This window comes from Pristis pectinata, chromosome 1 (genome assembly GCF_009764475.1).
Source record: "Pristis pectinata isolate sPriPec2 chromosome 1, sPriPec2.1.pri, whole genome shotgun sequence".
Classification (NCBI taxonomy): Eukaryota; Metazoa; Chordata; class Chondrichthyes; order Rhinopristiformes; family Pristidae; genus Pristis; species Pristis pectinata.
The window spans coordinates 107,635,217-107,652,824 of NC_067405.1; the positions used below are offsets into that span (position 1 = coordinate 107,635,217).

General features: G+C 39.3%; 1 protein-coding gene across 2 annotated transcripts in view; it reads left to right on the forward strand.

Moving 5' to 3' along the window:
* slc25a21 (solute carrier family 25 member 21) overlaps window positions 1-17,608 on the forward strand; it is a 349,901-nt gene that overhangs the window by 266,480 nt on the left and 65,813 nt on the right. For both annotated transcript variants that reach the window (XM_052038253.1, XM_052037425.1), the window contains exon 4: window positions 12,562-12,645. In XM_052038253.1, the coding sequence (XP_051894213.1) occupies window positions 12,562-12,645 (84 nt within the window). The remainder of the gene's footprint in view (window positions 1-12,561; window positions 12,646-17,608) is intronic.

Sequence of the window (17,608 nt, forward strand, 5' to 3'; positions counted from 1 at the left end):
TACCTACTACGCACACATTTCACCCACCAGATCCCCTCCCCTATCTCATTCTATCTGCCCTTCACTTCTCCCCTAATGGTTCCCAAAATCACTTCCTTACTTATCAGTTCCTGCACTGGTAGCCTTTGTGTTCCTGCTTATCACTCTCCAGCTCCATCTGCCCTTTTTTTTGCCTTGCCTGCTTCTACTTACTATCCACCTGCCTCTCTCTCCCAACTCCACCCCTCTCCCTTCCCCACCTGGCTCCATCTGCGTGTCATCCTTTACCCTTGAGTCCACCTATCACCTACTGGCCTTGTCTCACCACTTCCCCTTTCCTCTTATAACGGCTATCTTTCCTCTCCGCTCTCAGTCCTGATACAGGATCTCAGCCCAAATAGTCAGTAATTTTTTTCCTCCCACAGATGCTGCTTGACCCACTGAGTATTTCCGCAGTTTGTTTTTTTGCTCCAGATATGATACGAATCCTATCATAAGATCATATGTGATCCTTTTGTGATTGTAGTTATTGAAGTGTGAATACTGCAGTAGGTAGCTTCAGCATGTTCTAAGGCTGTTGGATGAATAGACATGATATAATTAGTGGTCTCATCTGCTTTTATAGCTGCAGATAGGACTTGAAACTTTTAAAAGGAATTAGAAATATTACATTATTAGTAACAATGTTATCCTCAGTGAAATATACAGATAATGTTAGGAATGACTTATACCCAGACAGAGATCTTGAAAAATCTTGTAGAATAACTTCACTAAAGTTAATATACGTGTGATTAGCATACTTCCTTTTTATGGAATTTCTTCAGTATCTGGTGCACTCATGCAAATAATGTATGGTGTTGGCCACTGAGGATACCTTGTAGTCTTTGCAGCTGATATGAGGACACAATAAACTGTGCTGTATCTTACATTTTACTTGACACTCTACATGAACTTGGAAGTGCTTAATACTAATACCTTTACGGCCAACATACTTCTTTCCAATGAAAATGCTTCCCTTCAGCCATTCGGTTCTTGAACCAACTAGCATAACCCTAATCACAGCAGTTTAGTAACACTATAAGCACATTGATCACTGCACTAAAATTAACTTTTTTTCTAATTGTGTTCTTTCTTGTAAAAATTGTGTTTAATGTATGTTTTTCTTGTGAATACTGCTTCTATGATGCCATGTGTCTGTGATGCTGCTGCAAGTAAGTTTTTCATTGCACCTGTGCATATATACACTTGTGCATATGACAATAAACTCGACTTTGACACTAATTTTATGCTTTAAAGTGAGGTACAGTCCTGGCTTGAGCAGTAGTGGGATTTGTTTGAATTGCTTGACAAAGTGCCAGCGTATCTACAAAGCACCAAATAACCTCCTCCTGTGATGTAAGTTATTTGAAATTAATTCATTACAGGGATGTGGATGGAACTGAGAATGTTGGCATTTATTGTCCATCCGCAATTTCCCTGAATTGAGGAGGCAGTTAAGAGTCAACCATATTGGTGGGTTTGGAGCTGTGATAAAGCCAGACTGGGTCAGGATAGTCAGCAGTTAGGGAGGCAAGTGATATGTTGGCCCAAGCTGGGATGCCAAGAACCAAGAATTACAATCTCAAAATTAGGGATTATAACTGAGGTGGAAAGGAATTTCTTCACCCAGAAGCTACTAAATCTTTGGAATTCTGTACCCAAATGGTCCGAGGAGGCTCAAGTGCTAAGTATGTTCAAAATAGAGATCAATAGATTTTTGGATATTAAGAGAGGTGAGAGATACAAGTTTTGACATAGATAAGTAGTACTGGGATAACTGATCCAATGTAATCTTATTGGAGAGCATAAGAGACATAAGGGCCAATTGTTATACTCCTTTTATTTTTTGATGTTCTTATGTTCTTATTTCCTTCCTTAAAGGACTTTATTTAAAAACCATGAACTTTTCCAAAGGAATGCCACTTTTTTAAAAGTGAACTTCAAAGAATATAAAATAAAAAAGATCTGCAAGTTGAGAAATTCACTGTGATAAAACTGAGCCTGAATGGACCTTACTTCATCGGTTCAACACATGAAAGAAAATTGATGGCTCTGCACCATCAATTGTGGCCACACAGGAACAATAAAAATGACTCTTGTCTACGACAGGCAAAATTCATGTCCCCTGTTCATACATTTACAGTGACTTAGAGCAAACTAGACTGGATGACTGAAAGAAATGGCCCTTGGCAAGAAAGAAACATTAAAGTTTTCCTTAGAAGTAGCAAAAGAACACAAGTTGTGCAGATGTGTCTCAAACTGATTATCATAAATACTTTATGTTCTTGTGTGATCTCTTGTAGATAACGGGATCCCGCTGGACTAGTATGCTTATGTTAAGTTAAAGCCAGTGTATTGAATGAGTCAAGACTAATCATAACCAAGACTGCAATTCATATCCCCAAGGTTTATTTTGTACTTCAGCACTTGCTGTTAATTTTAGATGTTCAGAATTGGTACTATCTACAATGTATTTATTTAAATTATTGTTTTCATTTTAAGATGCCTGAAGTGCATGAAGGCAAACATGCTGCTTCATCTTGTACTGAAGATACATGTGATGGTGATTTATAAAACACTGACATATTTTAAACTTACCCCACAAGGCTTGAAAGTTGAAAAAGTTTCAGCTGAAATAATGAAGTCACAATAGAGCACACTCAGTTACCAAGATAACTGTTCATATAATTAAAATGTGAAAAAGTTAAAACCACCTTTTCCAAATCCTAAAACAATGTACCCAGCTGGATCATGCTAACTGTTGTTGGTGACTCTGATTAGAACTGGCAACACTCAGCCATTGAAAGGTAAACTTCCAAACCTTAAAGTTCAGAAATCTGAATCTGTTTGTTCATGTGGCTGCTGGATTCTGTATGGGGTCCAGGGGTAGGATACAGTCTTACTTGAATTCCCAATATTACACTGGGAAAGGATTGAGACTCTATCACTTTCAATTGGAATTATAGGGCAAAAAATTAAGGGGCAAAAGGGAAGATGAGCTACTTCTATATGATTATTTTGCTTTAGCTTAATAATTTTAGTTCTTTTAACTTTATAAAACCATAAATAGTTACACGTGGTTTTTTTCCTTTATTTAATTCAATTTTAATATCAGAGACATTTAAAAATTAGAAAAATTGAACTCTGGAAAAGCCCAGCCCCTTGCTCTGCCAACTGTCAATGGTCACTCTTCTTCATCATTTTAGACAATCCCTTGGGATTGAGCATGATTTGCTTTAACTGCAGTTTTGAGGATTCAAAGATGCTTGTGTGTGAATTCCTTCAGTGTGGGTGCTGGTTGCACACTAGCTACCACATTCTCTTGACAGAGGAAGATCTTGATGCAATGGCTAGGACCATTTTGAAGACGGGGCCTTTTGCCTGTGCCATAATGAGATGAATATGGGCATGGGTAGATCCTGGGCAGTGATTCAAGGGTGCGTTAGACTTGCCCAGCACAGCACAGCTCAGTGTTATTATTGATGAAGCATTCAGGAGAAGGATTACAAAGGTTATTGAGTTCTGCTCTGTTCCAGGAGAAAATATCAGTTCTTTCCTCCCAAGGTATGCAAGCAGTAAAACAAAAAATATAATGGCCAAGTCTTTGCAGACAGTTCATGGTTATGGTTTTATATTAGAGAACTTTGGGCCTGTTTTAATTATTGCTATTGACATAAGATACTGGACACGCCAACATACCCGTTATCATTGAAGCATTGCAAGTCCGCAGCTGAGAAGCTACACAGGACAAGCTGCCCTCTTGAGGCACCCTGCCACTTGGGAAAGGCAGAAGATTACCTGGTTCCTGTAATACATGTAACCTGAGGTGGGAGACGATCAGGATGGAGGTGCACACAGCTCATCAGCAGGCTGAAGTATTTTTGTGGGGAAAAGAGGAATAAGTCTGCACATTTAGATGCCACAAAAAAAGATTAAAAATTGCTTTGGTCCATTTTCTGAGGGGCCTTCAGCACTTCCTTTAGGAATCACTAGTTAGGCCTCCTAACATTGATACAAATTAGGTAATGCAGAAGCAATTTGCACTCTTCCTATTTGTAGCTAAAATTTCAATTGGACCCCTAAATCTGACAGTGATCCCAATTTTCATATCACAAATAGCTATGTTTTTGAAAGAGGCTTTTATGTGGACTCTGCCTTGATGGCAGTGGCTAGGCCTTCAACATATGTCCAAGACATCAAAATATTCCCGTTGCTCCTGGCTGCAGTCTAGACTGTGAAGGCACATGGCTTCTTCCCAAATCTGCCCTCATTCAGCTTCAGTGTTCATGTTGCCCAGAGCCCAGGGAACTGGTACTCCATCAGAAAGATCCAGACAGAAGAAATCAAAAGCAGCTAACCTCACTAACTTACATGAAGTGCCTAACTATAACTTGGAAATGACTTGGCTGCTTATCCCTTATCTCATCTCCATCCCAATCTGTTCCACTCAGACATTTGCCTCATTGAATCCCAAGTACTTGCCTGTGTTTATAAATTCCTCCCTTCAAATCATAGAACCAGAGCGTGTAAGGAGGCTTTTTAACTCCTTTCACCACCCTTTCAGACAGTGTAATTCAGGTCAATGTGGGGAGAGAAAGGCTTTTTACCTGCTGCCTTTGGTTCTTTTGCAAATGATGTGAAATCTCTGCTCTGGTGTCCAATGCTTCTGTTGATGGAAACAATTGCTTCTTATTTACTCCATCCAAAACACTCATGATTTTGAGCATTTGTATCAGGTATTCTCTCAACCTTCTCTGCTCGAAGGAGAAAAACACTAGCCTCTCCAGTCTCTCCCCATAATTGAAATGCCCCATTCCTGGTACCATTCTAGTAAATCTCTTCTCGATCCTCTAAGGCCTCAGCATCCTCAACTGTGGAGCCAGAATTGAAAACAGTATTGGCAATCTCCATTCACATCATCATGGTTACACTATCAGGTACGATGCTCCTGAGAGGAAGGGGCATAATGTTCTTGTGTGCTCTCATAGCTCCCAGCAACATATCCAGGAAACCATCACTAAATGAATCAATGCCATTTCCCATCTCAACTCCATTCACCTGGAACTCCATCCCTCATTGCAAATCCAGCTGGTTCAACTTCCAAGTTTGTGTGGACCCTTTAAATGCTGGAATTAAAATTAATTTATGCATATTGCTTTCATGTCCCTGGTGTCATTTGTCAGGAAGCCAGGAAATGTGGTAACACAGTGACCAAGTTGAAATGCCACTGACAGATGCACAATACTTCCGTAATTCTCATCAGTGTCAAAGTGCAAGCTGTCAGCAAAGAGAATTTCAGCAGTTGCTGCAGGCATCTGAGCACCTGCCTCTGCCTGTGCTAAAACCAGATGTACTCAGTGGGTGAAGAGTCTCTGTTTTTGTGGCTCCAAATCTTTCTGTGATTCATTGTTTTGCAGGGTGCAACATACCCTTACCATTCCCTGGTCCCTGGCTGGTGAGTGCTTACAGTTTCACCAGATGCTGAAGCATCTGAAGCATTTCTTCAGCAAGTTGAAAACTTTCTTATTAATACATCTGGTAATCACTTGTCTTGCATTGCATGACTTCTGGCCCATGGTGATTGGTTTTCTTCTCAGTGGCATTAGCAAAGTTTTTGTCGTGTGGCCCATACCACCAAGCAGCTTGTCGATAGTCTGCTTTGAGATGTGGGGGATTAGAGATGGTGGGCTGCCATCGGACAAAATGATCATTGCAATGTTTAGGAATCTTGCATGTATCTGGACAAAGGTCAGTTTCCACGCAGCAGCTGCAGATTGGTGAAATCAAATTCCTTGTGGTTGGAACAGTCCTGAGTAATCCAGTGGTGACCTGCCATGCTTTTAAGTCCCCTCTGTGAACATAGTTTATCCTATCCAAAGATGCTCCTGCTCCATTGACAGCAACTTTTTTCTCAGGGAAAGCAGATTCTAGGTAGTAATTTGGAGCATTATCTGTGACCTCTGTCTTCACATAAGGATCTTTATAGTTCCTAATTGGCTTCAGACTTCACTTGGCTACCTTAAACGATAATTTGATTTGCAGACATTTTAAACAAAAAGTTGATAAAGAGCACAATTATCATACCAAAACAAAGGGAAAATAATGGAATATCAATAACACCTGCAGGGAGAATTCAGCAACAGTATAGGGAGCATTTGGAATTCCATTTGGGCAAAAAGGACTTTAAAAAAAAATTACTTAAATGAGCAATTGCACCTGAAGATCAATCGGGGCAGTGGATGTATGCAGAGAGATAGAACTCACAGCTCCTTTTCACTTAACAACTTGCATGTGATTCCCTGACAGGACTGCTGATTTAATGTACAAGATCCTCAGGGGCACAACAAGATAGATGTCAAGATGTTTCCATTAGTAGGAGAATTTTGAAGGAGGAGATGTTCAAAACTGACGTGCATAGGAACTTCTCACAGAGGGTAGTAAATCTGTAGAATTCTCCACCCCACATGATTGTGGAGATGAGATCATTGGGAGTATTTAAAGAGGAACTAGATACCTTTTTGAAAGATCAGGGAATTGAGGTCTATGTGAAACTGGCATAGAGGAGGAAATGAGACCTGGGGCAGGTCAGACATGATAATAGTGAATGGTGTTACAGGCTTGAGGCACTGAGTGGAAGCCTCCTGCTCATATTTTCTTATGTTTTTCTGTTTTTTGCCTAGGCTTGTAGATACACTGCGATGCACAGCATGACATTGCTCCTAAGTTATACAACAGTGTTAATGCAAAGACAAAAGTGCAACAGAGCAATACAAACTTTATAGTAAAGCTTTTTGCAGTTTCCTGAAAAAGTGTGTTAGTCACTTTTTTTAATCCAATATGTTATGCATATCAGAGAAATATGTTGATGAATCATTGGCTGAGAGAGGCTTGCAAATATTTTTGGCAGGAATTATAATGGAAAAAAAAACACATGATATATCAACAAACAATCCATACAGGAAGAGATGTATTTCTCAGTGCTTGTTGATTTTAAATAAGATTTGTGATAAAAATGTTTAGGTAGAATGCTAAGTGACAAGGTACTGGAGTAAGTTTGAACTAGACAACATATTACTGCATTTACTCTTTCTCATGTTTAACTTTATTTTGATAAAGACATTTCACTAATCATTGTGGGATATGAAAGTCTGAGTAAGAAAGGATGCCTACAATATTAAAGGAATCTTTTGCAATGTACCAAATCTCAATCATAGACAAAGTGATGGAAGCTATCATTGGATATTGCTACCAAGTGGCACTTACTTGCCAATAACAGATTCACCAATGTCCAATTTGGGTTTCATCAGGATCATTCAGCACCAGACCTCATCATAGTCTAGATCCAAACATGGACTAAAGAGTTGAATTTCAGCAATGAGATGAGAGTGACATCAAGGCAACATTTGGCTAAATATGGCAGCAAGGATCTCTGGTAAAAGTGAAGTCAATGGGCATCAAAAGGAAGGTACTCCAGTGGTTAAAGTCATACCTTGCACAAAGGGTTGTGCTAGTTGGAGGTCAATCATCCCATCTCCAGGATAACACTGCAGGAATTCCTCGGGGCAGTATCCTAGAACCAACCATTTTCAGCTGTATCATCAGTGACCTTCCATCCATCATAAGGTCAGAAATAGGTATGTTCACTGATGATTGCACAGTATTCAATTCCATTTACTACAACTCAGCAAATGAAGCAGCCCATGCTTGCATGCAGCAAGACCTAGTCATTGTGGGCTGTTAAGTGGCAAGTAACATACGTGTCACAGAATTGCCAGACAATGGTCATCTGCTATCGCCAAGTCCCCACCATCGACAGCTTGGGGATTACCATTGTCCAGAAATTGATCAGCTACATAAGTATCATGGCTACAAGAACAAGCCGGAGGCCAGATCCTGCGGTTAGTGACTCACTCTTGACACATCAAGGCCTCTCCACCATCCACGAGGAACAAGTCAAGAGCATGATAGAATATTCTCCACTTGTCTGGATGAGTGCAGTTCCTACAACTCCTAAAAAGCTCAATACCATCCAGCCTGCTTAATTTTCACTCCACCTTGAGCATTCATTCTCACCACCACCAGTGTACAGCAGCTGCAGGGCATACTGTCAACAAAAAGAAGGGCAAGAGGAGAAGGTGCATGGCAGATTCCCCTCCAAGTCACCCTGACTTGGAAATATATCATCACAGGATGTAAATCCTGGAATATTCTTCCCAACATCACTGTAGAAGTACCTTCCCTAAAATGACTACATTGCTTTAAGGAATGAGCTCGGCACCACCTTCACAAGCACAATTAGGGATAGGTGGTAAATAAGATACTGCAAATGCTGACTATCTAAAATAAACAAAAAAAAAATTCTATTTTACCTGTATTGCTTTCACAGAAATATTTGTTACCTTGATTTACATTCAATTAAGTTTGATGTTCATGAATAATTTTTATATATTTACTGAGAATTAAGAATTACTAAGAATTACCTCAGGCAGGTACACAAATAGGAAAGTTTAGATGGATATGGGCCAAACGTAGGCAAGTGGGACTAACTCAAATAGACAACTTGGTCAGCATGGACAAGTTGGGCTGAAGGGCCTGTTCCCATGCTGGAAAACTGTGACTCTGAATTCATTGTGTTAGATCCAATGGTCCAATATTTTACATCTTCTTCTTCACTTTCCCTTGTAAATAAAAGGAAAAGATTTGATGAATAATTTTGTATACTACTACCAACAAGAAACATTGTAACTCAGGTTTGGCTAAAAATTAGTGATGATTTATCGATTATGATAAATTGAAGCAATGGCATTGAGGTAATGCATGAAACACCCGCTCCAGTGTTGATCAATCCTGTAAACGAGTAAATGAAAAGTAACTCATTATTTTCCTTCAAATGTGGCTTCTACACTGCGGCTGAAATATTAATGTTATGATCTTTTGGAGAAATGGGATATTTGAGGGATTTCAAACGAATCCTTACATTTTTCAAAATTCAGAGGGCAATTAACTCTCATCTTGAGAAGAACAGACTATTAGTTTCAGATATGACAAATGTTAGTGAACCATTTGGCCCTTGGATTACAACTCTGGTATTATCTTATTTTCCTCATTCCTACTTAATGTTCTTTACAATATAATTTACATTTTCTGTTCTGTTTAAGGTTATGATTTAAATCATCCTCAGATATGAGTTACCTTTAATCATATATCCTCTTCAAAAATTCCTTTTGAACAGCTAATCCAATGATGTCTAATGTCAGAAGATTATTCCATTTGTTATCTCCTTGGAATAGTATTCCAAGTAGCTTTTTTATGCAGTGTCCTCTGATGAGCAGAATCCTCTGTAGAACCCATGGTAGTCCAGAAACAGCAAAGTATCTCTGTAGGTCAAGCTCTAGAGAGGAGTTATTATTGTTTCTTATAAATTGTTATTTTTGTAACTGAAGATGGCTATATTTGTATGGTGACCTTGATTTTGTCAATTATATGTTGTCCATCCACAATAGTATGCAATCATAGAATAATTTTTAAAATATATTTGTTCATTCATGGCATATGCATGTCATTGGATGTGTCAGCATTTATTGTTCATTTGGAATTTCTCCATAACTGTAGGATCAGAAGTCACATATTGGTCAGGTTGGGTAAGAATGGCAGATTTCTTTCTCAGAGGATGTTAGTTGAACCAAATAGTTTTTACAGTAATCTGGTAGTTTCATGGTTACTGTTATTGAGGTGAACATTAATGCAAAATAAATTTACTTAATTGAAATTACATTCCCCGTTTGCTATGGTGAGGTTTAAACATCATGTCTTTGGGTCAATGGCCCGGAACCCTTTGACTAGTAACTTGATGGCTGCACAACCATGTCCAGTTATCATAGAAAAGCTAAGGCGCAGACAGACAGCATTCAGCCCATCATGCCCATGTCTGTTGAAGAGGATTTAACCAGACTAATCTCATCTTCCAGCACCATTCATACATCTTCCACTACACGTGGTAGTGCTGTTTAAAAGGGTCCAGACCCATTACCCTGGGGGTGAAAAATCTTTTTCTCATCTCCACTCTAATCCTTCGACCAATTACTTTAATTCCACGTCTCCTGCATTTTGAGTACGGTTTTATTTGGAAAGGAAATACAGTAAAGACATATTTATTCTATCCTCATAATTTTGTACGCCCTTCAGCCTCTTTTCCAAATAAAGTGATTCTAGCTTATCTATTTTTTCCTCACAGCTACAAGTTTCACTTCCTGGCAACATCATGATTAATCTCCTCTGTATCTTCTCCAGTGCAGTTACATCTTTTAAGTTATGTGATAACCAATGTTATACACAGCACTCAAGCTGTGGTCTATCCAGTGTTATAAACAATTCTAAACTAAGTTCCATATTCTGTGCCTCGGCTAATAAAGAAAAGCATTTGTTTGCCTTTATAACCACCTTGTTGTTCTGTCCTACAATGTTTAAGAATCTGTAGACATGGACTCCAAGTTCCCTTTGTTTTACCATGCCACTCAATATCATCCTACTTTCTGTATACTCCCTAGCCTTGTTGCACCTCCCATTACCTCTGGATTAGGTTCCATTTGCTACTTTTCTGCCCCACTGACCAGACTTTTCAGATCTCCCAAGGTGAGATGGGGAAGATTTAAAAAAGACCTGAGGGGTAACTTCTTCACACAGAGTATATGGAATGAGCTGCTAGAGGAAGTAGTTGAGACTGCTACAATAACAACATTTAAAAGACTTTTGGATAGGTACATGGATAAGTAAGGCTTCGAGGGATGTAGGCCAAACACAGGCAAATGGGACTAGCTTAGATGGATATCTTGGTTGGCATGGACAGGTTGGGCCGGAGGCCTGTTTCCATGCTCTGTTACTATTTGACTCTAAGTCTAAAGTTCATCCACAAACTTCATTACCGTGTCCCGTACAATGAAGCCAAGAACTTTAATGTATAGTACAAAAAGCAAAAAGCAATGACCGAGAAGATCCATGTGGAACCCCAACAGTAAGACCTTTTCAGTCACAAAAGTATCCGTCAATCATTACTCTTTGCTTTCTGCCATTGAGCCAACTTTGTATCCAACTTGCCCATTCCCCTTGTTTCGCATGGGCATTTATTTTTTGTCCTGCCTCTCATGTGGTTGACCACCTTCCAGTTTTATAGTTGCCATTCATATAACATACATGATGAATATGACTGCGACATCTAGAATATTGTAATATTGGGTGTTTGGCTGGCTGGAGTCTGTGATGGGAGGTCTAAGACAATTAGAGGAATGAGTTTGTTTTGTTTACTTCAGGGAGGCTGTCTTTCTTTCTAATGCTCACTGACAATCTGCCAAACCAAGCAGTTGTGGCAACAAAAATATTCTGTCAGTTCACATGTAGAAATTGATGCTGTACCGGCATTGACGTTGTCGAGCGGCAGCACGTTGACCCAAAGATAGTTTGCTGGACTACTCTAGAGGAAACCCTGTATGAGTGAGTAGAGAAACCATTCCGGGTGAAGGTGCCAACTTCCAAAAAAAATTATAGTTGCAAATTAAACCAGTGGATAAGGAGTAGAGAAAAGTTTAGTAAAAAACAATGATGGTTGGGATAAAGGATGTGAATTTTCAGATCAGTGAGGCTCTTTGTATGCGGGTAGTAATGTAAATGAACAGGTTGAAGTAGTGATGCCTTTGTAAATGGAATAGGTTCATGGTGAATGGCTGAGCGTAGAATGTTGTTGTGCTGGTAAATCCTTACAACATTTTGCTGGGAGAGATGGCCCTTCAGAACCATTGGCTACAGCCAGTAAGATTTGGCCCAGCATCCTGTTAACTGGTTCCCCATTCAAATACATTCAGTGGTGTGAAATTGCATGGTTAATACAAAGGTATCTCATCACTGAAAGTTAAATCATTTTAAGTCTAACTGCCCTTTTATGAGCCTGATAACTATTAATTACTTCCAGTTAATTTCCCTGGTACTGCAGATGAACCTTACAGGTATGGACTCTCATTCCCTTGGTTTTAATTTTTTGATGGAGATTTAAAAAATATAACTTAACTTTTAATTTGTTTCTAACCCATGCTCTGAATCCAGTTTTTCTTTCTGTCACTTTATATCTCTTTCCAAACCAGATTTACATTTTTAACATTGCAGTTTCTTTGTCCCTAAACCGTCACGTTCCTGATACTTTATTCTGAGTGACTGAAATATCCAGATGTTTGCCCGAGTCATTTTGATCCCAGCTACCTTGTAAATGGCATCGTACTGTTTCCATTTTGCACCTCCAGCAACCAGTGGTCCAATGATCAGTAATAGAATTCTGTGCAATTAACAAAAAACTTGTTCCCCCTGTAAATTAGAATTTTCAACAATACAGGAATTGATTTATTCTGTCATTTATTCTGGAGATGAATGAACAAAGGTTTTTTGTTGGTGTACCATTATCTATGCATAATTGGTATATTTTAGCCTCATCATGGTTATGATGAACAAACCTAGCTTAAATTTGTTGCAGTGATTGAATTATTTTTTGTTTCTTCTTAGGTTCCAGATTCAGCGAGGAAAAGGTGATGCCAACAGTTACAAGGGTCTTGGCCACTGCTTGAAGTCAATTTTCCAGCAAGAAGGGTACAAATTTTGATTTTAATTGTTCACTGCACAAAACATTGATTAGGTTGTACAAGAATTATTCTGAAGCTGTTATATTTAGAGAATAATTTCTGAAAAATTTGAGAAATGCATTTTGGAAATGTTGATGAAATCACTTAATAGGAGGTACTATCGTTAAAACTGTACGTTTTTTAGTGTTTGGCTGTCACTTGCAGCTTAAATTATCATCCTTTTCTCGATATAACATGTAAGTCAACAAAAATATTTGGGGGAATTGTAAGCAAAGTGAAAGCTACATTGTTGATGTTACATGTATCAATTATCCAAGGTTGTTATAGGTATGGTATTCATTTTGCCGCTATAATTTTGATATGACTATTGACCACTGAAAACTGCCTCAGTTACCACCAATCCACAAACCTATTTTGATTTTCTGTCTGTTCCAATGTAAGCCTTACAGTACTTATGCTACTACTTGTTGTGAACTAGGAAAGAACACAAGTAGGGTAGCTCTGGTTCCACCCTATGATAATTTTCAAGGGACCTCTGCATGTCTGCAGCCACTGAGTGAGACTCGCACTTCAATGGGGCCATTCAAGATGCAGCCTCCTACATGCATTTGCATGAAGATGGATGTTCATGTGAGATGATATAGGGCTTCCAAACTGAAAAGAAAATAGATTCATCGCCCTTTTAAAGGGTACCTAGAAGATCAAGACTTTGTCAGCTTACACCACTTTGGATACTTGTTTGAGTGCTTCCCAGAGCGAGTCATACTTGCAATGCTGTTGTAATTTCTGTATCTGTTGTGCGTGGGATAATGTCATTCCCCAATCATTGTTTCCTTTGGAGCATTGTGGAAGAAATTCGACTAAGCAGTCCTGGGAATGCAGTAGACTCTCCTAGGATAAGTAATTTTTACTTCTGCAGTATGGATTGGAATCCCTGTAGGTTAGTCTCTTACTTACCATTGGCCCTTTGTCCTGCTCCTTCCTCCTTCCTGCCGAATTCCCTGAGGTACATGCCACTATATCTTACCCTCCAGTCAACTGATTTTTTTTCCCCCAGTGATCACAACCATTGTCTAGACCTTCTGATTTCCCCTGAATCAGATAGACCTGCTCTTCTGAACTATTTCATTGGAAATGTTATACCTATGCTTGTGTTCCTCCATAATTTCTGTCGTGTCGATTCAATTATGCTTTTTGGATTTTCAGTAAATTTGTCTAGTCAAAATCTCTTTTTGCCTTTGAAACGGATTATAACCATAAGACCTGCAACTCACTTCAGCAAGGTGTCCATTTAAATATTAATTTTAATTTTTGCACTTCTTAAAATTTCAGGAAGGTTTTGTGCAGGTGCCAGTGTTTCTTCTGGGACTTCCCTGCATTGCATCAGAGAAATCCCAAAGGCCTATGTAGGCTTCAACAGAAGTGGTGTCTTTCCTTTGGCTGTCTGTGCTGCTGCTGACCTTGTATTATGTCACAGAACTTTTCTTCTGTTAGTGCAAAGCTGGAAACAATATGCTTCTGCTGCAGCATCTCCAAGCCTCAACTCCTCATGTTGGTTTAGGGTTGGCTCAAGCAGCAAGGCCAAAAGTCTCTTCATTTTGATTCCTCCATCTTGGTATTGGTTTTATCTATCTCAGCTGTACTGCAACTCAGGGTTACCCTTGCCAATATGATGTCAGCAACTGATTGAGAGAAATGAGGTAAGAAGTAATGAATATAAAAGCGAGAGATAAGAAGAGATCGTTTATGTTTAAAATCAATAGTAGAGCACAAAGTTAGGGACATTGTGGTGCAGCTAATAGACCTGCAGCCTCTGGCTCCGATGACCCAGGTTTAATCCTGACCTCTAGTGTTGTCTGTGTGGAGTTTGCACGTTCAACCTCTCACCACAAGGATTTCCTCGAGATGCTCCAGTTTCTTCCCACATCACAAAATGTGTGGGTTGGTAGGTACACATTTTTGTCAAACGTCAACCTTTGCTTGTCAGCCAAGCTTCCAGTTTCTTTCATCAATAATTTTAAAGCCAGGTTTATCATTTGACAGATTATATTCTATGGCTCCTTTTCTAGCAATTAGTAAATAATAAATTACCCATCAAAAATCAGGAATGTATACCTTGTCCAGTGGCTTGTTTGAATTACTAGCTTAGAATGTTAGTTGAGCACTGTAAGTACATCCTAGGGTAGGATTAGAAAAATAATATATGGTTCCTAATTGTTGGTGTTTAGCTCATCATTCCGAAGAGAATTCAATGTCAGGACTGGAAAGGACAAGAATGACTGTGGCTGTGATTCTGTCTTTGTTATATGTATTGAAAAAAATTATTGTTTGGGGAAATGTTACAGCAAGCCTCTGATACTGATATCCATCTATCTAACAGGGAAGCTATATACTTCGTAAACTAGTTTAAAATGCAGAAGGGATTTCCTTGTAGACAAAAGGTAGAAATGACATGGTGTAAAACTATATAATTAACAAATGAGCTTTATTAGCTTTATTTTTGAAGGTAATGAATCACTATAATTTTTACCTTCAAGATTAATGACCTATTCTGATTAATTAGTTCCAATCATATTGTCCATTGACAAGAAAAAAGTCCCAATTCATTCTCTGCCATGGGAGCTGCTGCATTGAGATTGACAATACTTTTGCCAATCTCAACTATTTGTTGCTGTGTAATCAGCCAAGCTTTTGTTTACACAAGCAATGCATTGAATGCCACATGCCTAAACTACATCCATTCCTCAGCACACCACCACAGGAGGTAGGAGGGAGCAGCAGGAGATGGTGCTACAGTCAACCTTTCAGTTGAAGGCAAGCATGTAAACTCCCGGAGTAGAACTGGGGCAAAGTTTCTTCATGCTTTTGTGCTTGTGTTTTTAGCCATTTAATGATCTTCCAATCTACTACGAAAAGGTGGTATGCTTTATCTTTTTTGTTCTTTTGTCCTATTGCTTCCACTTTCTGGAAAAGTGAGGAAGACCAGATGGAATCTGTAATCTTCTGGACAAAGCTCAACCTTTAACTAACAGGCTTGATCCTACTTCCTATTTATTTTAGTAGAATACAGTGGAAGAAGTCGAAGGTGGTTAGGAGCTCAGTCGTCGAATGTATGGGTACACAAGTGTTCTCTGCAGCACAGAGTCACAGAAATTACCTTGGTTCTGGAGTAGAGGCAATGTTTCTGTTTATCCTGCAGATTAGCTTCACTCTGGTGGGAAGTTTGTTGGAGCTGAGGTGTGACACCGCAATGTGCCACATTTGATCCTATTCTTTATTAGAATAATGTCTGTTGTGGGCCAGATAGTACAAATCACAGCTTTCATACTATTATGTAGCAGACACAAGGTAGCAAAATTTGAGAAGGATTCTCCACAGTTCCTTTCAGTTGAGCGTCAAAGGTTTTTGTAAAGTCAAAAATACTTCGTATAATATTTGAAGCAGCTCAGTGCATTTTTCTTGGAGTTTACATAAGGTTACATGTTAAGCTCTTACAATGACTTCCCCTGAGGCAGGACTGAGGAGTCTCTGAACACTCCTGGAACTTCCTTCCATTCTCGGAGCTGTAATTATGGTTTTATGTCTGAGATTGCTCTCTGCCAAGTTTTAGGCCTTCAGCACAGATATGATTTGCTTTAGAGGGCTTGCAGTTTTTCAGTTGGCATGAGACATTTTCATTCTTTTATCAGTGGAGTATGGCAGCAGAACTGGACCAGATAGCATGTTGTGGGATTGAGTCAAAGACACTCGTGTCAAGTCAGAATCTAAGTTAAGGAATTTTTCAAAGTGTCCCTTTCGATGGATGTTGATTGCCTCTGTGTCCAAAATGAGCTCTTCTCCATTCTTGGCTCTAAGGAGGTGGGCCCCTGGAAGTTTGATCTTGATGATCTCAAAAGCACTGAAGCACCCATGCACATATGTAGGTATGAAGCATAGGAGACAATGGGCCTTACACTAAACACCCACAAAACAAAGGTCCTCTACCAGCCTATCCCTGATACACAATAATGCCCCAATAATGAAGGTCAAAAATATGGACCATTTTCTATATCTTGGCCGGCACTGATAATGAAATACACCAACAGCTGTTGCGCACCAGCACAAAATTAAGTACTTCACATCAGTTACAAAGCTCACAGTTCCCACTGTCCTAAATTCTTCAGAGAAAAAGCAGGCACCTCAAAACCCTGGAGAGGTACCATTCATTTATTCTGCAAAATCCTCCAAATCCACTGGAAGTATAAGCAAAACAACATCAATGTCATCTCCTAGGCCAACATCCCAGCACTGAAGTTTTAATTACTTGGGTAAGCAGATCACATTACTTGCATGCTGATACCAGATTCCTGAAAAAAGGCTTTCTACAGGTCCCTGTAGGCAAGCCAATTCTGAATCCAAACTATTAAGTCACCATGGATCCCATGCATCTTAATCTTCCTCAACAACCTACCATGAGGGACCTTATCAAACACCGTACTGAAGTTTATGTAGTACCCTCATCAGTCACCTTGGTCATCTCCTTAAAAAAACTCAATCAGTTTTGTAAAACATGACCTGCCCTGCACAAAGCCATGATGACACTCCCTAATTAGCCCATGTTCTTCCAAATGTGAATAAATCCTATCCCCAAGAATCCCTCAGGAACAGAACCCTGTTGTAACCTGTGAACTTCCTGTATTCTGTGACATGGGATTACCAGGAGGACAAAAGAAAGGATGTTCTCAAAGCCTCTTTGATAAAATATAACATTATCACCAACTTCGAAGAATCCCAAGTGCATGATCAATCAAAATGGAGAAGGGTATTTGGGCTGGCATTGAGAACATCCAGTCACTTTATTGAGAGTGTATGAAAATCCAGTGAAGATGGTGTAAAGAGCATACTGGCTCCCATCTGTGTCATCGATTGCTGCTTGTGCCATCTTTCATAGTCTGTGGATCCCACATTGGCCTCACTGATCACCTCAGAAA